General features: G+C 42.3%; 4 protein-coding genes across 5 annotated transcripts; 1 reads left to right on the top strand and 3 right to left on the bottom strand.

Moving 5' to 3' along the window:
• Positions 1-433: 433 nt before the first annotated feature.
• Positions 434-12,322, top strand: fbxl13 (F-box and leucine-rich repeat protein 13). Its single transcript, XM_063480404.1, has 16 exons — positions 434-614; positions 1,060-1,148; positions 2,822-2,917; positions 3,026-3,161; positions 7,455-7,507; positions 7,753-7,853; positions 8,383-8,512; positions 8,950-9,048; positions 9,166-9,286; positions 10,622-10,784; positions 10,862-10,981; positions 11,098-11,221; positions 11,321-11,401; positions 11,709-11,843; positions 11,949-12,112; positions 12,196-12,322. Exons 1-16 carry the CDS (start codon positions 434-436, stop codon positions 12,308-12,310), a joined length of 1,908 nt encoding a protein of 635 aa, XP_063336474.1. The 3' UTR covers positions 12,311-12,322.
• On the bottom strand, positions 3,358-8,683 carry LOC134631484 (leucine-rich repeat-containing protein 17-like). Its single transcript, XM_063479883.1, has 7 exons — positions 8,453-8,683; positions 6,076-6,277; positions 5,511-5,993; positions 5,216-5,430; positions 4,440-4,595; positions 3,841-3,982; positions 3,358-3,752 (listed from the first exon to the last, which is right to left on the bottom strand). The coding sequence occupies exons 2-7, from the start codon at positions 6,198-6,200 to the stop codon at positions 3,473-3,475; spliced, it is 1,401 nt and encodes a 466-aa protein (XP_063335953.1). The 5' UTR covers positions 6,201-6,277; positions 8,453-8,683; the 3' UTR covers positions 3,358-3,472.
• Positions 12,323-12,350: 28 nt separating the features above from the next.
• fam185a (family with sequence similarity 185 member A) lies at positions 12,351-18,265 on the bottom strand. 2 transcript variants are annotated; one of them, XM_063479887.1, is made up of 9 exons: positions 17,725-18,265; positions 17,528-17,637; positions 17,352-17,444; positions 16,392-16,484; positions 16,045-16,183; positions 15,208-15,249; positions 15,019-15,114; positions 14,779-14,913; positions 12,351-14,626 (listed from the first exon to the last, which is right to left on the bottom strand). In XM_063479887.1, exons 1-9 carry the CDS (start codon positions 18,158-18,160, stop codon positions 14,514-14,516), a joined length of 1,257 nt encoding a protein of 418 aa, XP_063335957.1. In that variant the 5' UTR covers positions 18,161-18,265; the 3' UTR covers positions 12,351-14,513. The 2 variants fall into 2 exon arrangements, with proteins under 2 accessions (XP_063335957.1, XP_063335958.1); XM_063479888.1 differs by lacking the exon at positions 17,352-17,444 and having other exon boundaries at positions 12,357-14,626.
• Positions 18,266-19,537: 1,272 nt separating this feature from the next.
• Positions 19,538-21,121, bottom strand: LOC134631489 (fibroleukin-like). Its single transcript, XM_063479890.1, has one exon. The coding sequence runs from the start codon at positions 21,074-21,076 to the stop codon at positions 20,339-20,341; it is 738 nt and encodes a 245-aa protein (XP_063335960.1). The 5' UTR covers positions 21,077-21,121; the 3' UTR covers positions 19,538-20,338.
• Positions 21,122-23,389: the final 2,268 nt, after the last annotated feature.

Raw genomic sequence — 23,389 nt, 5'->3', positions numbered from 1 at the left:
GCTCTGAGTGAAGCCACAGTGGCAGGAAAGGTGCCAGAGGGGACACAAAACCTTCTCACATTCTGCTTCCACTGATTGCAATCGAAGTTATTGAAAGCAGCTGCTGCTGAGTTAGTTCTTGCAGGTCCTCAGACTGGTGGTGCACAGTGAATTTGTTCTGGTTGCATTTTTACTGTGAAACAGTAACTCAACCTCAGAGAACCTAAAGACTTTCTCTCACTGTTAATAAGTAATAAGTAGGTAAAGTCATCAGGGTGTTCTGTTTCACTCGGCCAGTCTTTGTCAGTCCAGCTTTAGCTGAAATTATAATCATAATAAACTGTTTTATAAATTGTGAATTATATAAATTATTATTTTTTTGTTACTTGATTCCCCTCCTTTGTTAGTTAAGCCTGGCTCCTGACAGCCTGCCTCCCTGTTTGCTGAATTAATGATGAGCTGTTTCTTGTTGGGTGACAGGAAGTGGAAAAGGTTCATTGCACAGAGCAAGAGAGATACCCTGGAGCTGACTCTGCAGATGGACTTGACAAAAAAGCCTTTTGAGAGGAAATGCCGTCAGGTTGCACTTACCAAACTGTTGAGCTGGGTCAAATTACACAAGAGGATGAAAGCTGGTAGGTCAACATTTTAGGGTTTTTTTTCTGAAGAAATTATACTGAGGTCTGCTGGCTGTTTTTTTTTCTCGCTCCCTCATGTAAAAAGCCAGAGAAAACACTCACTGAGGTTAAGAAATTTGCCAGACTAAAAGTCATGCTCCCATGCTGTATCCTCCCACTGCCGTGACTCATTTTGTCCCTGTGCACCTTTTTACTTATATTCTTAACTCAGTTGTCATACTTTTGTGCAGAAATGTATATTTTCCTAAGTTAAAAATGAATGAACACTCCAGCTCTCACTGAGAAACTTGAGACCCCTGTAAAGGCTAGATGCCTCAGCCTAAAGTGTATCACTGCTCCATGGTGTAATGATAGGACTTGAAAGGGACAGAAGACTACTTCAAAACTGAATTAACATTTTTTATCTTTTGTGTGTGTATGAATTTTCCTCTGATGTTACAAGTGGGATTTACTGAAATGGACAACAAGCATCAGCAGAGTGAAAAAGGATGTGATGCACTCTCTGTGCTCCCAAGCAGCCTCTTACTGAAGGTAGATTCTCTTACAGCGAGCAGCATTCTTGTCTCAGTTTTCTTTGTATTTAGCCTGGAGTTTGTACACAGAAAGATGATGGCAAGTCTGTTTTTTTTTTTTTCCAGGCTGCAACAGCCCCTTGTTCTCTGAGCAGTCAGCGATGAGCTCAGATTTCAGTTACATAACTCTTTAAATAGACTCCACTGTAAACATACAGTCCACTCTCTTTGAGGGTATTTGATTAAAGTCACTTGCAGATCATTTTCCTTTAATCTAAATACATACCAGAGTGTGCGTGTGTATATACACTTACAGGCCACTTCATTAGGTACACCTGTTCAACTATCTTTTAATGCACATGGCAGCAACTCAGTGCATTTATACATGTAGACGTGGTCAGGGCTGAAATTCAAACCGAGCGTCAGAATGGGGAAGAAAAGTGATTTAAATGACTTTGACTGTGGTGTGTTTATGGTGCCACACAGGATAGTTCTGAGCATTTCAGGAACTGCTCATGCACTCCAATTTTCCCACACAATAATCTCTAAGGTTTACAGCGAAAGGTCCAAAAAAGAGAAAATATCCAGCATGCGGCAGTTCTCTGTGGGGGAAAAGAAAATGTTTTGTTAATGCCAGAGGTCAGAGGAGACTGGCCAGACTGTTTTGAGCTGATAGGAAGGCAGGAGTATCTCAAACAACCACTCATTACAACCAAGTTAAGCAGAAAAGCATCTCTGAATGCACAACACATGGATCCTTACAGCAGACGATCAGGTGCCACTCCTGTAAGTTGGCAACAGGGACCCGAGGCTGCAATTTGCACAGCCATTGGCTGCTCTGAGTCTCAATTTCGTCTGCAACACTGACTGCTCGGGCTGCTGCTGCTGCTTGGTACACTCCCTACATTAACACAGCACAGTTTAAACACCACAGCCTACCTGGGTATTGTTGCTCACTGTCCCTTTATGACCACAGTGTACCTATCTTCTGATGGCTGCCTCCAATAGGACAACACACAAAGTTCACATTATCATGTACATGAAACCAGTGTGAGATGAGTCTACTATGCAGGGTCTTTTGGGATGTAACGGAATGAGTCATTTCCAATATTAAGAACATCTTGAAGGCAAAAAGGGGTATAAGCAAGGTGTACCTAATAAACTGACCCGTGAGTCCATGTATGCATATATATATATATATATATATATATATATAGCCACTCGCCAGCACTGACTCACTGACTAGACTCACCAGTTGAAGCATCTGTTTGTGTGGAATTTGTTTCTGTCCTCGGTCGATGAACAGTGTTTCAGCATGACTATGTTTGGCGTTGGGTGCTTGTTCACATCTGCAGCCACAAAAACGGGCAGAAGTGCCAGCAGACCCTGTCAGAGGGCCAATAACATCAAACAGAAAGCGAGGAAGTTGTATTTATACAAAAAATGGTGTCTACATCCTATGTCCACATTTGTGTTTTATAAAAAATATTGTTTTTATTTTAAGTATGCTTCAATGTTTGGTTAATAGTTTACAAACCTAACTATAATATTTCATCACCTCATGGCAACAACATTATAAACCAGAGTTTTACTGTAACTGCCTTTAAGTATTCAGAGAAAGGTCAAGTGTCATTTGTCTGCTGTTTTTCCATGTGATTAAAAAAAAAGATGATTTGTTATTTTAATCCTCAGATCTTTCAGTACTTAGAATTACAAGACCTGCTAAACTGTGCTGAAGTATGCTGCACATGGAAATCTATCATCCAGTCGGGCGTGTTGTGGAGTCAGGTCTGCACTCAGAGATTACTTCTTGTGTTTAATTTATGATGCTGTTAAAAAATTTTTTTAGTTTAAATAGCAAGAGTCTGAATGTCCCCTAATTGTTGCTCTTACTAGATCAACCTATCTGTGGCCAAAGACTGGATAACAGACAGCACAGTGAAGAACATTCTGCAGAGTTACCGTTTATTTGTGACCCATCTTAACCTGCGTGGCTGCACGTCCCTGCAGTGGCCCAGCCTGAGATTTGTCAGTAAGTGTTCAATGCTGGATTTAAGGTGGTTTATATGCAGGTGTGCAATGATCAATGCAATTTGCATTATGATTATTATGATTATTATTATTATTATTATTATTATTATTATTATTATAACCACAATAATGAGTCAAACTAATCAAAATGTCGATCTTTATATATTTGAATTAAAAACACAACACCGATAACACATAAAAGCAACAAAAAAATAGTTTTTTCATCTGATGCAGACTTTTTGCTTTACAAATTACAGAACAGGTTAATGAAGGCAAAACAAACAGCCTTTAAGGTTCATATTTTAACTTGAGTCAGGACAATCTGATGATCTGGTATTTCTGCGGCACCCTCAAGGCGCTCGGCTCCAGCTCCTCCTCCTCCAGCTCTCCCTGTGCTTCCATCAGTGTGTTCCAGAGCTCGGGGTCTGTCTGGTCTTGATCTGGCCTGCTTTGCTGCTTTGGACACTCTCTGTTGTAAGCTTTCACATACTCCTCCACGCTCTCCCCAGCGTATTCCAGAGGAGAGTGGCACACCAGGCCTGAAGGACTTACTCCTGGATGGAGACTTAGCCAGTAAACCATGTATTGAATGCTGAAAAAATGCAGGGAGTTTTTAGTTAACTCGCCAGCATTTAACTTTGAAAAAAGATGCTTATGAAAATTTGAGCAGAGGAACCCACCTGTAGTCACACGCCCAGAGGTTTCCTTCCAGTTTTAAATGTAACAGGAAGTAGAGGTCTTCAAGAACCCCGTACTGGACAAACGTCAGGTTGTTGTTTGACAAGTCCAGCTCCTGGAGATGCAAGAGCCCAGTCAGGGAACCTGAGAGTGAGAGAGAGAAAGCAGAGGTTTATGGGCACAGCCTCCGTTAGCTTCTTGACTCTCTCAGTATAAATATATGAAGAGCAAAAGCAGTGCAGTCAGACTTTAATATAAATGCTCAGCCTGTCTTCAGTGTGTGTCTGAATAACTTCACCACACTGATCACTTTGTCTTCAACCCTCTAAGCTTTCCCCACCATAAATTAAATTATTACAGTATACAGAACGATGGCAGAACGCCCGCTGTCTCTGAAAACACAAAATGGGAAACAGAAGGCGGCAGGAGTTGTATAACTGTTCTTAACCTTTTGACTTTGCATATCCATATGGTATCCATCACATAAAGAAAGTGGCGTATACAAATTTGCAGTTGTGCATGTGGATACAAACCTACTGAGCGCCGTACATGCTGTTGTATTCCCTGATTATTATAAAATAGGTAATAATAGCATGCTTACCTTTGTCCAGGTGCTCCATGTTGTTATTGCTGAGATTAAGGGTTCGGAGACTCTTCGCGGCATGAAAGTCTCTAGCTTTGAGGTGACTGATCAAATTATGCGACAGGTCGATGTGGACAACGTTGTCGGGGATGCCTGAGGGCACCTCAGTTAAACCTGAGCATAAATAAATGCAGAAAAAGATTTATCTATATGTTCAGCTCAATTTTTCATGCATTCAATTCAAATTGGTCAAACCCAAGAGTGCTCCAAGAAATCAGCACAAGTTCCACTACTGGATGATTAGTAACTAAAATGTAGCGCAGAGACAAATTGGAGTTCTGTTTCTATCCAGAAAATGAGTTAAACACTAAAATCCAGGCTTCGGGCCAGCAGAATGATAGTAGTACATCTGATTTAGTCCTTTTTTGGACGCACTACAAATGGTTTTCTATTTTTAATAGGACTGTTCTCATAAAAAAGCCAGATGTTGGCTTTCTTTTCAAATTTATAAGGTGACAAACTCCTATAAAGTGATAATATAGGAGGTTAAGTAAGCACACATTTGCAAACCCACACGTGCATGTTTGCTTGTTTTAGGTCAGGCTGTAAAAATTCTTTGAGTGAGTTGTTTAGTCATCCCAGCCAAGCAACAGCAATATTTAATCATGAGCATACGCGCTCTCTGACAGTCGCAGGTATTTTTCCTAACCCCTCTCTTACATAACAAAAACACATGTGATAAACCTCTCAGAAAATGGCTCAGAGGAGAGGAGGGTAGAGTGCAGAGAGCTTGCCTCGGTTACTGCAGTCCATCCGTATTTGGGGGTAATGGTAGGTGAAGCAGACTGTAGTAGCATCTGGTTTGCTTCGAATTGAACTAGGCTCTAAAACGCCCGTGTAACCCGTTTCATCACTCTGTTGGTTGTTGGCTGGGTCTGGTTCTTTACAGAGTAACTCAGGATCAACGTGCTTCAACTTCATGTTTTTTAACCAGATGGGCTCGGCACACCTAGCAGAGGGGACATTCGGACACTGAGTAATGACTTAAAAAGTGCACACTACATATTGAGTTTTGTTGGAATCACTTACCTGGCATGGTTTCCTAGATTACGGTTGCTTGGCACCTGAAGAGTGCGTACAAGACTATCCATTGGGCAGAGACAGTTCCAGGGGTTATCATATAAACGCAAGTAGCCAAGGTTTGGCATGGGGATGAGAGCCTCCTCACTAAGTGTTTGGAGGCGGTTGTGCTGAAGCAGCAGGGTGGTAAGCTTTGTCAGACCCTGGAAGGCCCCATCCTCCACTAGAGAGATCTGGTTCTGCTGCAGGTCCAGACTATCTAAATTCTCGTATCCGAGGAAGGCTCCATCATGAAGGACTTTAATTCGGTTGCGGGCTAGAAGGAGGTGCTTGGGTTTGTTGGACCATGTGTTTGCGGTGGGAATAGAAGAGAGACGCCGTTCTTGGCAGTCTACAAAGACATGCCCAGATTCTGTTGACTCTAAACAGTTGGGTGACACAAGACCAGATGGGCCTGACCTGCTGTGACGGCGAGGACCTCTTGCCCTGGCCCTGACGATTCAAACACAAACAGCTGATTAATCTGTGAAAAATGGGCTGCAGAAATTAAATTAAATGTGGGAGTAATCCATACCTGTCCCGTGTGAGTTTGTGCCTTGCTCCTTTGAGGCCTCTGCCCTTTCCTGGTTTTTTCATCTCGATGGATGGGAGCAGCAGGAGGAAAAGGCACAATAAGAGGAGAGGGGGGATTGCACGCATCCTGAACCCTGCAGGGGGGATTGTCTCTTCAGCAAGATGAACTGGAGTCAAATCAGTTTCTGATGAAAGTTTTCAAACTGGGAAACAACAGGTCAAAGTGCAAATTTGTTATTGTTGATTGTACACAGGAGCTGTCATCCCTGCAGAAGTGAGAGGTAACACACCAATCTGTTATAACATTATGACCAATCACAGGTGAAGTGAATAACACTTATCTCTATGTTATCGAGTGAGTGAACATTTTGTCCTCAAAGTTGGTGTTAGAAGCAGGAAAAACAAGCAAGCGTGAGTATCTGAACGAGGTTGACAAGGGCCAAATTATGATGGCCAGAACTGCAGCTTGTGGGGTGTTCCTGGTCTTCAGTGGTCAGTACCTATCAAAAGTGGTTCAAGGAACGAACATGGGAGGCCGAGGCTCACTGATCCTTGTGGGGAGCGAAGGGTGGCCTGTGTGGTCCGATCCAGCAGACGAGCTACTTCAGCTTAAACTGCCGTAAAAGTTAGCGTTGGTCCTGATAGAAAGGTGTTAGAATACACAGTCCATCGCAGTTTGCTCAAAAATAAACTAACAAGGGGTACATGAGTATCAGAACTGGACCATGGAGCAATGGAAGAAGGTGTTCTCGTCTGGTGAATCATGTTTTCTTATAAATCACATGGTTGGCTGGGTGCAGGTGTGTCGCTTACTTGGAGAACACCTGGCACCAGGACGCACTGTAGGAAGAAGGTAAGCTGGTGGAGGCAGTGTGATGTTTTGGGCAATGTTCTGCTGTGTTCTTTCAGCAGGATAATGCACCCTGTCTCAAAGCAAAAATGGTTCAGGAACTTTTTGAAGAGCACAACGATGAGTTTAAGTTGTTGACTTGGTCTCCAAATTCCCCAAATCTCAATCTAATTGAACATCTGTGGGATGTGCTGAACAAACAAGTCAAATCCACGGATCCCCCAGCTCACAACTTAGAGGACTTGAAGGATTTGTTGCTAACATCTTGGTGTCTGATACCACAGAAACACCTTCAGGGTAGAGTCCGTGCCTCGATGGTCAGGGCTGTTTTGACAGCAACCAACACAATATTAGGCAGGTGGTCAAAATGTTATTCCTGACTGGTGTATGTACAGCTTTAAAATACAGTGGATTACTATGACAATACTTGTTCATTCATTAAGATACAGACATAAAGTATTTCAAAAAAATATTCAGCATAGTACAAGTAAACATGTATCTGTTCTATACTGCTTACTGTTTTATTGCAGGTGAATGCAGAAACCTGCAGGAGCTCAATGTGTCTGAGTGCTTTAATGTTACAGTAAGTGAACATGTTAACAATGAACATCTTAAAGCTACAGAAAAATGCATCTTGCTTTTGTATGTGCATATTTACAGTTTTCTAAAGTTTGTCTTTGACTTTCTAAACCTTGACAAAACCCTGATTCCAATTGGTTTCATCCACCGATAAATAAACAGGCGATGATCAGTTTTCCAAAATAGATTCTAGTAACAGGTTCCTTCCTGGTTGGATGGGAAGTAACATTTCAATCTCTCCTTTTGTAGGATATGATGGTCCAGAGAATTTTGGAGGGCTGTCCCTGCCTGCTCTACTTGAACCTTTCTTGCACCCTCTTAACAAACAAAACTCTACAAAAGTTGTCCAGGTAGGTCTCCATTTGTGGTAAAACTATCAGTGATTTAGACTTTGTCACCAGAATAGATTTAATAGATGCTACAAACGGTGTATCAGCGTGCATAATGTTTCTTTCTGATGGCATCCCGCCCCTCAGGTTCCAGAATTATCTACTTGTCTGTTTGTCCAGTTGAAGCCCACAGCTGGCTTGTATTTCATGTCAGAAATGAATGCGGTCTGTGCCAGCAAAATGATTTAGAGAAACAGATGCTACACTGTATAATTGTATGACAGGTTGATCGATTTCCACATTTCCATGATGGTGTTGCTCTCTCACAGCTTGTAGTATTATGCAATGCTATCTGATTCACATTTTCCCACAGAATAATGTGAGGATGCTCACCTTTAATTGACAATGACATGTTCCTTTTTTATGCCAAGGCTTTCTTTTAAAATGTAACTTTTTTGTGCTAAAAACAAACAACCAAAAAACCAGCTATGATCTGTACAAGGCTCATTAACACAAATAACTTGCCTTCATCATTTCTTACATCTAACAGAAACTGCCTGAGCCTTCAGTATCTGAGTCTGGCCTACTGCGATAGATTCACAGACGAAGGTTTTCTGTACCTGACCACAGGGAAGGGCTGCCACAATCTCATCCACCTCAACTTGTCCGGCTGCACCCAGGTCAGTTGATGTGTTTCTCTCAGCTGCTCCACTCAAATTCAGCTGAAAACAGCAAATGGCTTTTGACCTCCTCAGTCCGTCTTGAACAAATCCAGTCACTCGTCTGTTTGCACGTGTTCTCTCTTGTTCCTGGCGTTGCTGGGGTTTGCACTCGGTGAGAGCTCCGAGCGAATGAGCAGATATATGAAGTTCGGGGAGAGGAAAAGGCAGCTGTGGCCAAGCAGAGGTTTGGGTTGGCCCACCCACTCAGCATGTGTACACTCTGTAACGTAACCCACGTACTGCAACATGAAAGACACTCTTCTGGGAATGCGTATTAGTTTGCTTCCAGATGTATAGTTTTATGGGGCCCTGAAAATTCTGTGAATGAGGAAAAGTGCATCCAGGAGACTGATTAAGATGATGAAATAAATACAGATTTTCCCCTCTCCTCCTAGTTGACCGTGGCTGGGTTCAGATATATTTCTGCTGGATGTCCTGCACTTGAAGAGATTGTGATCAACGACATGCTCACGCTCTCAGATAGCTGTGTCCTGGTGAGTGTACAAATTACACATTTTGCTATTAAATCATGGCACATGAATGTGTCTTGTCACGTAGTGCATAATTCTTTGTACCCACACCCTTAACCCCAAGTTACTCTTCTCTAACAGGCCCTCCTTACCAGATGTCACTGCTTGTCTGCTATTTCTCTGCTGGATGCACCGCATCTTTCCGATATCACTTTCAAAGCTGTTGCTGAAGCAGCCAAACTGAAGTCTTTCAGCATAGAGGGTGCGATCACATCCCACAGTCTTCATTTCAATACACGCACAGTGGGGGAAATAATTATTTGATCCCCTGCTGTATTTGTAAGTTTGTGGCTTATAAAGAAATGATCAGTCTCTAAATTTTATGGTAGTTTCATTTAAAAGGAGAGTCAGAATATCAAGGAAAAATCCAGAAAAAACACATTACATCAAAGTTACAAATTGATTTAAGTGCCATTGAGTGAAACAAGTATTTGAAGAATTCGTGATTCCACAGATTGGTTGTGTGCCCAAGTTGCACACAGATTTCAGTCAGTCAAACAAAGATACTCCTGATCTCAACTCATTATATGTACAAAGCACACCTGTCCACATAATCAGTTTTGTCCATTCCAACCTCTCCACCATCATAGACATGACCAAAGAGCTGCCACAGGACATCAGGGGCAAGATGGTAGACCTGGGAAAGGTTGAAATGAGGTACAACAACATCAGCAAGAAGCTTGGTGAGAACTATTAGCGCAATTATTCAGAAATAGAAGAACTATAAAATGATCATCACTCGTCCTTCATTCTGGAGCTCCATACAAGATGATGCCTCATGGGGTGAGAATGATCATGAGAAAGGTGGTGGATCAGCACAAAACTACACAGGAGGACCTTGTTAATCAGCTTGGCAATAGACTATGCCATAATGGATTGAACCCACATGGTCCCCCTACTCAAGAAGCCACATGTAAGTTTGCCAGTGAACATCTAAATGATTCAGAGAAGGCTTGGGAGAAAGTGCTGTGGTCAGATGAAACTATAATCAAGCTTTACGGTATTAACTCAACCCGTTATGTTTGAACGAAGAAAAATACTGAGTATGACTCAAAAAATACCATCCTGATAGTGAAGCATGGACTTGGAAACATTATCCATTGGGACTGTTTTTTCCTGATACTGGTACAGGACAATTCTACAGGACTTGAAGCTTTGAGTGCCCAAGCAGGGGCCAACAAACTGAGGAGGAGTTGGCCAAAATCTCTCCTGAGATGTGTCCTGGTGACCTACCTGTGCCTGCCAACACAGGTTTCTCCACCAAGTACTAAGTCATGTTTTGCTTGGGGTGGAAATACTCATTTCACTCAATGACATTCAAATCAATTTACAACTTGTATGTAATGTGTTTTGATTGATTTCTGTCTTTTTCCGTTAAAATGGAACTACAATAAAAATTAGAGGCTGTTCATTTTTTTCAAGCGAGCAAACTTAAAATTTCAGCAGGGGATCCAATTATTATTTCCCCATTGTGTGAAGAGTTTTAATACTGCTCCAGTTATTCTCCACTATGTTGTACACAATGCTTGTGCGTTAGGCAACTACCAGCTCACAGACTTGAGCTGGAACGCCCTGTGCAGAAGCTCACAAGGTCTCTGCAGGCTCCACGCTGCAGAATGCCCCAGGATGACTGACGCAAGCCTCAAATCTGTAGCCTCCCTCCAACATCTGCGATATCTTAACATCTCGTATTGCAACAGGTGTGTGCTTGTTTGTGATGACCGAAGTCTCACTTTTCATACCTTTTCTTTACATTTCTTTAAATAATGTGTTTCAGGGTGACTGATGTTGGGGTGCAGTATTTGACTAAAGGCTGCTCAGCGAATGAACTGCAAGAACTGAATGTCAGTCACTGCAGTCACATCACCGACATCTCTGTCATGAGGATTGCACAAAGGTACACACAGTTACATCTCTGATTATATAACAGTTTTTTTCATGAGTATTTACCCAGAACCGAGCCTAAATACTATCATAAAGCAGCTTTTGTTTGCTGTTTTTCCAACTTGTTAGGTTGTGTAAACTTCTCCATCTCAATCTGAGTTACTGCGAGAGGCTGACGGACTCGGCTGTGGAGTGGCTGGGTGGGAGCTCTCTCTGCTCACTTGACCTCAGCGGCTGCAACATCCAGGATCAAGTACTGTTACCATGTTTGCTCTTGTTTTCACGCATTCCTGAAGATTTGAATTTCAGGAATTTGAAGAACAGCCTGTAACTTGGATATTTGCATTTTTAGGGACTGGCCACTCTTGAGGGAATTCCCTTGAGGAAATTGGTTATTGCCAAGTGCTTCTCTGTCACAGACGCTGGAATTAAGGTGCATATTTATCTGGAATTTCAGCCAACTGTTCAGCGTCCAAGTTTTCTTCCCCTCACATTGTTTTGTAACATTGACAACTGATGGGAATTACATTTGTATCCAAACCTTTTCCTGGACTAATGGTTTTACAAAATGAAACCCTTCTCTTTTTTCACAGCTGTTTCAATGAATCTTTTGCTTTCAACAAGCTAACACCATTGAAGAAATGATTTCCAATTTCCTCCATGTTTAGTCCTCATTTATTTTCTAATCAGTAACACTTCATCACACATCTCTCATTTTCTTTGTTTCTCACAATGAGCAGAAGCTGTGCAAGAATGTGACAGACCTGGAACATGTTGATATCTCTCATTGTGTGGCTCTGTCTGATGCAGCCGTCAGAGCCTTTTCGTTTTACTGCAGAGGCCTAGTCGCACTGCGGATGGTCGGTTGTTTTAAGGTATAAACATGCACATTACTAAGGCATTTAATGTTATCCAGTTGAAGGAACTGCCTTTTTTCTTGTCATTTCATGCCATTTTTTCATTTTCTCCCCCTGCCTCAGATGACTGATATGGCCGTGCAGTATCTGACAAGTGGATCTCAGTACTTGCGAGAGCTTGATGTGAGTGGCTGTGTTCTTCTCACAGATCTCACACTTTGGTACTTGGAAAGAATTTGTCCTCCACTCAGTTCCATCACGATGGCCTGCTGCAGCGGCATCTCGAGGTACGGCATGCTCTTAAAAGTTCACAGCAAAGCTAAACTCCTGCCTAAAACTTTAACTGATCGATGAAGGTGTGTTTCCTCAGGGCAGCTGCCTCAAAACTTCAGCCACGTGTGACATACTGGGAGCACAGCAGCGACACCCCTCCATACTGGTTTGGATACAACATGGGGCATCCGGTCACAAAACCCACCAAGTGATGATCCATCAGAAGTAGCAAAGCAGTAATCAGTAATGACAACTGCAATAAGTCCATGCAGGAAATAAACAGAATTTTACCTGTGTGGGCTTTCTGGACAGAAGCCTACAACACAAAGTTTTACCTGCTTTGCTGACACATTTCATCAGTTTCCAACAGCACAGTTGAAGTGGTGTACTAGTTTACTTCAGGAGCCAGTTTGCAGTCCTATCTATTAATAATATAGCAACCTTTTCTCACTGGAAATCATATTTATATGCACAGTTTCTCATGGACTTAATGTAGCCGGCCATCATTGGTCTGCAATGACTGAATTCAAAGTTTGCTTCAAATTCAGAAATGTCTCAACATAATCTTTAGAATAGAAACTTAAATGAGCCGTGGGCCACTGCTGGCACTGTCATCTCATTGGAGGACGACTTTAGTCTTCAAGTAGAACAAAAACAAACAAGAAAACACCCACAAATATTTCCAAAAATGTAGTGTTTCGGGTTTTGGTTTTTTTTTAAATTTCAAATATTGTATAACAAAACTGCAAACGTGAAGTAGGGGTGAGGTGGGCTGCAAGTGGGCTCCGGGCCGCAAGTTTGAGACCCCTGCTTTAGAAATTTACTGTTCCAGTTTTGGGTGATGTACATTATACCCCATAGCTGGTGAAGCTTTTTTCTACTGCTCCCTTATTCCCATCTGATTTATTTTAAATACCAGATGCCCTTCCTGACACAACTCCAAAGGGATTTGGCGTGGACCACACTATAGAGTCACTACTCAATTTGAATTTAATGGCAGAAAAGCATCTCATATTTGACAGAGTGCCATTTTTACCACTGTGTAGCATCTCCTCTTTTAACAACAGTCTGTTAATGTCTCAGAACTGAGGAGACCAGCTGCTGGACGTCTGGGAGAGGAATGTTGTCTCATTCTTGACTGATATAGGATTCTGGCTGCTCGGCACTGCTGGGTCTGACGATGATGATGCACCAAATGTTTTTAATAAGTGAAGTCTGGACTTTGGGTCAGTTCAGCACTTTTCTACTATGAAATCATGCTGTTCTAATAGATGCTGAACTTGCCTTACTGAAATTTGTAGTTCTTCCTGAAAATGAATGGCGGTGCATGTTGTTCGCAAACCTATATGTATCTTTCAGCATTGACGGTACTTTTCCGTGTGCGAGCTGCCATCAGTCACTAATAAACCCTTATACTGTTAAAGATGCAGGATTTTGAACTGAGCACTGACAACAAGCCAGGTGGTTGATCCTCTCTTTAGTTCAGAGGATACAGCATCCAAAAGTTTTTAAAAACAATTACAAATTTAAATTTGTCTGACCACAAAACAGTATTTCACTTTGCCTCAATCCATGTTTGATGGGCTTTAGCCCAAAGAAGACAGTGGGATTTCTGTATTATGTTCACGACAGAGCTTTAACCTGCAGTTTTGGATGGCACTGCAAACTATGACCTGTTTCTGGAAGGGCTCCTGAGCCCATGTACTGATTTTCATGACAGAATCGTGTCTGTTTTTAATGCGGTGCTATCCAAGAGCCCAAAGACCGCAGCCAGTATCAATTTTTGGCCTTGTCCTTTGCGCAACAGAGATTTCTCCAGATCCTCTTTATAATATTCAAGATATTTACAATTTTATGTTCAGGGACATTATTCTAAAATCATTCCACAATTTGCAGATTGGTAAACCTCTGCACATGTTTACTTCTGGGAAACTGCGTAAAATGTTGTACTTGAACCCAATCATGCTACTGACATGCTGCTAGCTGCAAAATTCAGTTTTAAAGTAATATTTCCAAATATGTGACTCTATAATTAATTAGAGCTGAACACAAGGGTAACAGTGGAGAGGTGCAAGGTATTCAACGGTGCTTTCATAGTTTGAGGTAGCATCCAGAAACATTCGGTAAACTTGGACAAAAAAAAAAAAAAAATATGAGCAAAACTTTTTTTTTTTAAAACACCCAAAACACTCCAACAGTTTGGTGCACACATAATCTCACTGCAGTCTGTATGTACAGTGGCTTCTTACACACATAGAACATTTGTAATATACTTCAGATTATAATGCAGTATATCCTGAGTTAAATTAGCATTCAGTCTCTTACAGCTGCAGTAATGTTTGGCTCTTTCTTGTACATTTTTTAAGTCCCAGTTCAGCGATGCATCATTATGATTCTAGGAAAAAAACGGGACATTCAGCTGCCTAGCCTCCGGGACTCAAACCAGCTTTGTACAGTCAGTCTGATGGAGCCTCTGTCTGCTTGAGCTTTAACCCACTGATTAGCCGGAGACTCTACATTCATGTAGCCTGTAAGAAACACAGAACAGGGCATAAAAGTAGGAGGAAAACAAAGCAGAGGCGGATTATGGACAGAACATTGTGTATGTGATTACTTATTTTAGGATATGGCATATTAACTGTGCCACAGGGAAGCGTTATAAAGAAGGTTAAGAGCCTACCAGTAACTGTGGTGTGGCCTTCAGACGTGTTGTTTTCTACTCCATGCAGAACAACCTCTGGGCTGATATCCACCGACGTCCCACAAAGCCTCACCCCAGCTCTTAATGAGGATGGCACACGCACGCTCACCGCTCCTACGTAAGACACAGAACAAAGGAGAAAAACAATATGATTCAAAAGTTGTAACAAAGAAAGTTGTGTCAAATAAAGACAAAGTTGTTCTTGTAATGTGTGTTTACCTTGCTGACTGTGAAGCTCAGCACTGCCACCGTCTCCCACGTAGACATCGATGCCTCCGCTGTCAGAGGAAACCTTCAGGAAGCTATTTGAACCATCTGAAAAAGCAAAGCAAAGCCTCGGGTGTTTTGTTTTGCTTCCACTGACGGGGACCATATAAAGGGCAATGTGCAGTCAGTCGACCTGCTCACCTATAACTGTATCTCCACACACGTTCTTCACAGTAGTCTCACCTTTAATTAATGAAAGCACATAATTAATGATAACACTTATAAGACTGTAGATATCACAAGCCTGCAGCTCTAAGTCAACAAGATAATTGTTTCCATGCATGTGTTGGAATCAGAGGCTCATCATTATCAGGAAGAAAAGGAATAGTCTGCATCAATGGTGCATTTTTCTTACTACACATCATAAAGCTCTGATCTCATCTTGACTTTGAAGAATTAGTCTTCTTAAAACTACATTGTTTCATAGCTTTTCAGAAACGAGTAACAAGCTGAGAAAGTTCGGATAAATTACAACCACATTGCAGTTAAATCACCTCTGATCCGAGCCCGGGATTCCAGACATACCAAAGTCCTGCTTTACCAAGCAAGTAACATAAAGCAGCTGTGTACAAAATGCACTGTAATGTAATATAGTGTACAAAAAATAGAAACCTCTTTGTGCAGATTTGCCCATTTTGTGTTACATTAGATTATTATTGCCTGTGTGTTAACCTGCCAACAGTATTTTAATACTGAAGTCGGTTGTATTTGTTCCAATTTCACACACTGTTGGGATCAATAGCTGGCAGTGAGATCTTGATTTGATATTTTTATCCACTGGCAAAAAAATATATATTTTTACTTAAAAACTAAACTATCATAATCTAAACAATCTAATGTGTAGTAGAGTCAAAAATATTTAATTGCTTATTGGCTCACTTTGCATTGGACTCTGGCTGTCGTAATAACCACACATGTAATTTCATTAAGATACAAGTTTTTATTAAAAATGAATGATGGACGCTCGCTTTTGCTCACCGTGTACGTGCCCTAGGTTCACTCTCCCCGAACGGGATGAGATGCAGGTGGACTCCGCGTAGATGGCTTTGACCTTCAGAGGGCCGTGCTCTGTTGACACATTCATCTTGGTGCCTTGGAGCTTCTTGACATCCACTGCCTGTAAACGTACAACTGATCACTACACAGGGATGTACACAATGTATAATCGCAGCTTTTTTGATGTTGTTTGTTTTAAGTAATAGCCTCAAATCAAAAAAAAGGAAAACATGAAACTCAACACTGCTAACGCATATTTCAGGGTACTGCTGCCCCCTAATGACTGCTGAGTATAAGGACTAACACGTAGAAATAACAGTCATCCTTACACTGTCTCCGCCAGTGCTGATGACCACGTTGCCATTGATTGTGCCCACACCTGTAACATGCCCTTCGTGGGATTGCACCTCAACCTGATGAGCCTGAAATAAGACAGGAAAAGATGAGAAAGGGCGCTCTTTTCAGGATGCTCACAGTTTGCATAGAGAAGACAGATGATTTGAAATAACAGAAAAGGGACAACTGACACTGAACAAAGGTGGTGGCCTACAACACAAACTGCCAGCCACCTGTGATCCAGTCTTGAGATGTCTTTCCAACAACTTGTACCTTGACCGGTGTGACCTTAATGACTCACACGACAATTTTGAGGACTACCTCCAAAGGGTGTAACTTCAGGTATTTTAAAGTAAAAGAGACAAATTATACTGTGAGCCATTTCAAGTAGTACATTAGTAATTTAAGTAGTGCATAATTTCCAGGATTGTTGAAAAAACAACAGTCCTCATCACATATTTTATATGTAAGGCAAGGCAAGTTTATTTATATAGCACAATTCAACAGCAAGGTGATTCAAAGTGCTTTACAGAGACATTAAAAAACAAAAACAAATAAAAAGCACGTAATATAAGAGGACAGCTGAATAGTGGAGCATGCATGATGCACATCAATATAATGGATCATGCAAAATGTAAAAAGGCAAGGTGAAGTCACTACAATATAAAGGTGCAGTGCATTTACAGTGTAAGATGGGGAAATTTTGTTTGTCTTTTCACTAAAATACCCAGAAACTACACATTACTTAAAATTGCTTGGAGTATAATTATTTCTTCGTTCCTGTAAAAACTTGAATTTTGAGCCAAGTCTTGGTAGGTAAATATAACTGCATCGTAAATTCAGGTAAAATACATGGAAATTCAGTTTAATTGCAGGGGAATTACAACCTGATTCACAGGCCAGTGAAGAAGTCCACTTGCCTTCAGCTCAAGTGTTTAAGGATCAACAGTCACCGTCAGTAAATGTTTTGATAGATGAAGGTCAGGGCTGAGCTGTTTTAGCAGAGGAGTGTGTGGTTTGGCTTTGTCTTTGTAAGATAAGCAGGCCTAAGAAAGACATAGTGTGGGTAAATTGCTCCAACAAGTCGGACCGACTAATTGCAGGCCTGACATGTGTTGCCAATACCCACCTTGACAGAGTGCAGCAGGCAGTTCCCCTTTTCTGTTCGCACCTTGCAGATATCACACTCCATATTCTTAACTTGCACGCTTCCCTTTCCTTGAGTAGTAATGAAGAGATCTGACAAAAGTTCACATACAGAAATTATTCAAAGACGCAGAGCGCAGAATCACTTTCGTGTGGATCCCCTGTCATAGACACACTCACTGCTTTTGATGGGTGCAGACATTTCGATGGACACGTCGCTATCCACCGTCTCAGCGGATATTAGGAGCTCTTTGCTCCGATCATCATAGTGGACCTTTAACCGGTCCAGACTGACTTCCTGCTCCTTGTCTAGCCCGTGGACTGTTATGAAGGCTCGATCAGCCTCGGGGTAGGTGTGCGGGTCCAGCGGGTGGATGGATATGTTGCAGCCTATCTGTGCGCGCACCGTGGTGAAGGGGCTCACTGCCAGATCCCACCGCCTCAGAGGCTGCTTCACCTCTTCATGAGCAGGAGACTTTAGGGGGGCAGAGAACGAGAGAGAGCGTGGAGTGTGCAGAGGACACCGGGTGGGTGTGAGAGTCTTGGGGCTGACCGTCAGGGACCAGCAGCGGAGAAGCCCGACAGACCCCCGCTGACCTGCTGATCCCCAAAACATCTCGGTAAATCAACTAATCCACGCCTGACTGCAGCCACAAGACCCACTATAAACACGCCGCCATTCACTCAAGATCCGCGCAAGCACGGTTTCAAGACAAAACGTTTCCGGTATGACATTTCAGATTAAAAGCTTCATGAAAAATATGTGCGCAAGAGAGCCTAAAAACTGTATGTGTTTACAGCACTTCAGTAACACCCGTTTCAACACTAAACTCTTATTCATTTACCTTTCTGTGCAATATGTTTATGTTTTAAGCAGAAAAACCTGTCCTGAGGTTTGCAGTAAGAAAGTTTCGTTATGGGTTCAGAAAAAAATATTTTATTTCAGGAAGACAGTTTTCTGGGCACATTCGCAAATAACACCGGTCTGCATTAAATCCTGACTCTGGCTGCTGCCAGTCATTTATTGTATGCATTAATTAATCACAAAGATTTCATCACAGGATTGAACTAATTTTCTCGAGGTGGGCGGATCGATCTAAATAGCAGTATTATCGATACCAATGTTGGTATCATATCGATTGTAGCACTGTAGGATCCATACATTGTTTCTATCATCTAAGTTCAGTGTACCGTCCACTGAACAGTGTGCAATTAATGATTTATTTTTTAATGAAAAATATACCTCAAACATCCACTATGAAAAGCATCTGAACCTTCTTTGTTAACAAAACGTGCTAATTCACATAATTAGCACGTTTTGTTAACTAATTATTAATCACAGTGATTTGGTGGTCATTAAAATTTTGGATCATAACAAAATCTACTAGTAATTTCTCAGGTGCTGACACAATTCAGCGTAACAGGACCTATTGCTAGGCATCGGCTGACAAACTTTATTGAATATTTTTAAACAATCTTTCAAACAAAACATCATATTTGCTTTGCACTAAGCTCAAGCTTTCCAAAACCTCTGCTACTCTCTATGCTCTGTGGACTGTCCAATATCAAAAATCATACTTTTCCACATCACCTTACTTTTTTTTTAAGTTTATGATTTTGGGTTGAAGGGAAAGTAATTGACTTCTGGTGTTGCTCCGTGTCACTCTCGTACGCTTAACAAACCGGATGTAGAGTCTTGCGTAAACGGCGGAAACTTAGAACCTCCCCTCTACCGGTCCTGTCCAATCAGTAGGATTACGCTATCAGGTCGGAAGTGACGTTAGGTTCGTCGCAAAGGGTGTAGTTTGGATCCCCTGTTACCGAAGCTTAATATGGTGGAGGTGGAGCAGCCCGTCATGAGTCGGAAGACCCTGGTGTTGCACTTCTAGTTATTTTTAATTTAGCTATATTTGTTATTGGATTTTGGCTAATCTGTGCTGCTGATTATTAGAGAGGAAAACGAACTGAATGCAAATGCTTCTGTAAACTCATTTTATTCATTTTAACAAAACAAAAGCATTCAACACACCACGGACAGCTTCAATCTATGAACTGCCCTTCCAGTACATGTAATAAAAGTCTCTTATGCTACATACCCGTCACGGTGACCAGATCCCAACATACTACATGTGGGGCAAACCGTTTGTTTTGTTAATGAAGAAATAAATAGAAATAATTACACAAAAACTATGCTGGTGTCAGGGTTGGCATCGGTGTGATAGGAATGACAGTTTATTTGAAACCGATGCGTATGTAACGAGCTTTCTAGTCTTTGTGCACTCCTATATTTCCTTATTCTACAGTCCTAATACTCCTACTTGTCATTTCTGTTTGACACTTGCGATCCACGGATCGCCACATCTCTGTCTGAGCCACATGTTTCTTAAAATGCGGGGCCTTGGTTGGAGTGGAGGGGGGCAAAAGGATAAACATGCCATGCATTCCCACGTGAAGTGGGGCACCTGGTCACCTTGGATTCATATCACTGGTAGAAAAATAACTCTTCACATGAAGATTTCCTTCATTTTCAAATCCCCCTCTCGACAAAAGCAATGTTATCACTTTATTATGGAAAGGTTATAAAAGAAACTAGGCAACCCTGCTTTTGTCACTAGTATATACATCCTGTTATTGTAAACAACACATTATAGAAAACACCACAGGGCGGCAGTATTGTCTTACTGGTTAAATAGTGTGGAGCGTACACTAGATTTCATTAAACTTTTATGGAGTATCCTGCGGGCTTATTGTTGACGATGGTATTTAAACCCTTGTTTTCTTTCCCCAGCACATCTTATGGCACAAAGTCCTTAGGTCTGATCATCATCCTCACTCTCTTAAAAGACTGTCTCTCATTGGTGGGGTAGTACTCTGATAATATGTTGTGCCATGTCCCCCAGAAAATCCCATTCCGCACACCTTTGTACCTCCCGTCGTAATATCTCCCGTTGAGGTTTGCGCTCATGCAGGCGTCAAACCACCAGCCGGAGCTGTAGTAGGCCCCGCAGTTCCCGGAGGGGTAGCGGTCGTGGTCCCTGTCCGGCGTGGTGAACGCCCTGTTGCTGTGATCGTACTTTTTGCTGAAGCGGAGAGCATTACCTGCGGTGCCCGAGTAACTGCCTACTGTCAGTCTATAGCGCAGGCGTTCGCTGGCCACTTTGAACTGCTCGTACTGCGCATACCCCGTCAACCCGTCAAAATCCTCCAGCTCCACCCGCAGCACCATCTCCCTGTCGCGGGTCAGCAAGTGGATGATGTTGTTGCCCAGCCAAAACTCCCCTCTGTCAAGCTCCCCGAAGCCGGATTGGTATTCTGCCCAGGTGCGGTTGAAGTTCACGCTGCCGTCCTGGCGGCGCTGCAGGACGGTCCACCCTCCACCCTCCTGCTCCATCTCGCAGTACACCGAGAAGCTACTAGTGCGGAGGTCAGGGGTCACCAGGTAAAGCCCGCTTTTCGTTTTTCCCCTGAGCAGGTGGTCCGAGCAGTCTCTCGGTAGCATGGTAACTGTAACACAATGGAAGAAGTGACACATTTCTTAAAAAGCCAGTAAGCCCTGCTTTATTTAAGCCCTGTTTTTGCTCTCATATTCCAGGTGATATTATCATCTCGCAGCTGGGATTTATTCGTGAAATGAGCTGGCTGAGGTCACGAGTGCATCAGGTCAGTGCGCTTTTCCACCATAAAAAAGAGTTACTGTGTGTGAGGGCCTTCAAAGTGGACCTCCACGGTAGATGAAAAGATATCGTTTAAAACAGAAATGGTGTTGGAGGCATACACGTGAAGGAAGTTGAATAATTTCACCTTTAAAATAATTGATTGTCTAGTCCAACTTTCCTATATTTTCCTCCTGACTTATAAAAAAGGTGAAATGAGGCAATAACAGGCAGTTAGAGAAAGAAAAGCGTGCATTTAAAATCCTATTAACCTTCAGTTTTTACTCTATGATGTCATGGATGCTGGTAAATGTTATTTTAATTAATTGCTGGGGGAAAAAATAGCCACTTGTTGAGTTCACTCTCTGTAAACAGCTCTCCACAAAAGGATGGTTTAAAGCTGTTGGTCTTTGCATAGTTGTGGTTTTATCTTTAGTCATGACATTCATTAGGAGCGACACATTTTGCACACATGCAGATTCCTCCTTTGACAAATAATAGCCAGTGATGTATGATACAAATCTGCCCACATAATTATATTATGAGGATCATTAGAGTTTACTATGAGATTGTATTGCTTAATTCCTTTCAGCTTAGGTCATTATTAGTGGTCTTATTTATGTCTTTTTGAGTAGTAATAAAGCAATAAGCATTCAGATACTAATGTGGTACAATTCATTGCACGTTTCTCGGCCTTGAGGCCTTGAATGTATGCGTGCTTCGCATTTCAAGCCCTGTATAATCTGCATTGATCACTAACATGTCTTGCAGCTGACTGGCAGAAACAGTTTACATTTCACAAGCACACAGAGACAAAACAGGATCAGTGTGATAGAATAAAACAGAATCTCTTGCCTTTAGGTGGTTTGTCTGTTGGCAGTTTGCCGTCCGTGCTGTCAGGCCTGATGCCTCCCTGGTTCTCTTCTGAGTGGTCTTTGTGGTGCATGTTTGGTGGTCTGCCATTAGGACTCAGGCTGTTATTGAAGAAAGCGGCCACCTGGTTGATTTTCACTCGTAACTCACGTGCACTGGGAGTGGAAGCCTCGGCAGCGAGCTCGGGGAGCTCGGGGTGCTTGGGGCCAGCGGTGGTCGCAGTTGTTGACCTGAAGTCAGGGCTGGGTGGAGAGATAGTGTGAGATATGGGAGAAGGAGATGTAGAGAATGCAGGAGCTATTTCTTCCATCTTGTGATGTTTCTCAGTTTGTGTGTCTGAGCCAGAATTTGTCTTTGACTTTGAGGATCCTGGAGTGGTGCTAGGGATAACACTTGTGAGGATCCCACTGATGATTTTGTTTGGTTTTGTTGTCATTGGGATTGATGCTGGTTGACTGGCTGTTTGTGGCCTCAGATCAGACACAATCCTGTTGTTTGGGCTCATAGTGGAATCTTCAGGCAGACTTTGAAGGTGAGGGAAGGCTCCATTTTCCAGACTGTTGGAGGTCTTTGGACCTGGAGTGACAGTTTTCCTTAGACTGGGATTGAACTCTCTGTCCCCTGGGGAATGAGTCACTTCAGCAGCATGCTTTATGGGGCCAGATGTAGAAGGCGTGTTGATTTGAGAGGTTTGGGTGTGATCTGAAGTAGTCCAGCTGATGTTAGGTGGATCTGTTTTGGTCTTTGGACTTAGCTTTGGTTGCACTGCTGGTTTTGGCCTTTGAACTGGTGGTGCTCCTGGCCTAACTGTAGGCATGCTTCGTGGTCGGTAAATGAAGGGAAGCCTTGGTTTTGACGTTCTATTGGACTCTGCCCGAGGTGCAGGCTTGGCATTCAGATTAGGCGTTTCTCCAATCTTAGGTATTTTAAAGTTGTGACTGGTTTCTGGTGGTTTGGGGCCAGTTTTGGGCCTTACATTCGGTTTTGGCTTGAAGCTTGTCCCAGGTTTTGTATGTTTTGGTTGGTTGGGCACTTGATCAGGTTTGGGTTTTGTAGGTATTTTCTGTCTGGTTTTAGGCTTTTGGTTGGGGGGTGTTTTCATGGTCTCAGGCATGGTTTTCTTTCCTGGTGTTGGATCTTGATTAGAATTAGACACGTGTGATGGATTTTCATCAGATGTCTCCTTTTGTTTAGGTATTTCTGTGTAGCTAGCTGTTGGACTGTGTTTTGATTCAGACGTTTGGGTGGGTTTAGGTTTCACAGCAATGTTCTGGCTAGTTTTAGGCTTTTGGTTGGGGGCTGTTTTCATTAGATCCAGT

The sequence above is a fragment of the Pelmatolapia mariae genome, linkage group LG7 (genome assembly GCF_036321145.2).
Source record: "Pelmatolapia mariae isolate MD_Pm_ZW linkage group LG7, Pm_UMD_F_2, whole genome shotgun sequence".
Lineage (NCBI taxonomy): Eukaryota > Metazoa > Chordata > Actinopteri > Cichliformes > Cichlidae > Pelmatolapia > Pelmatolapia mariae.
Note: the sequence above shows the minus strand (reverse complement) of the source record. Positions and strands in the feature narration are given on the sequence as shown.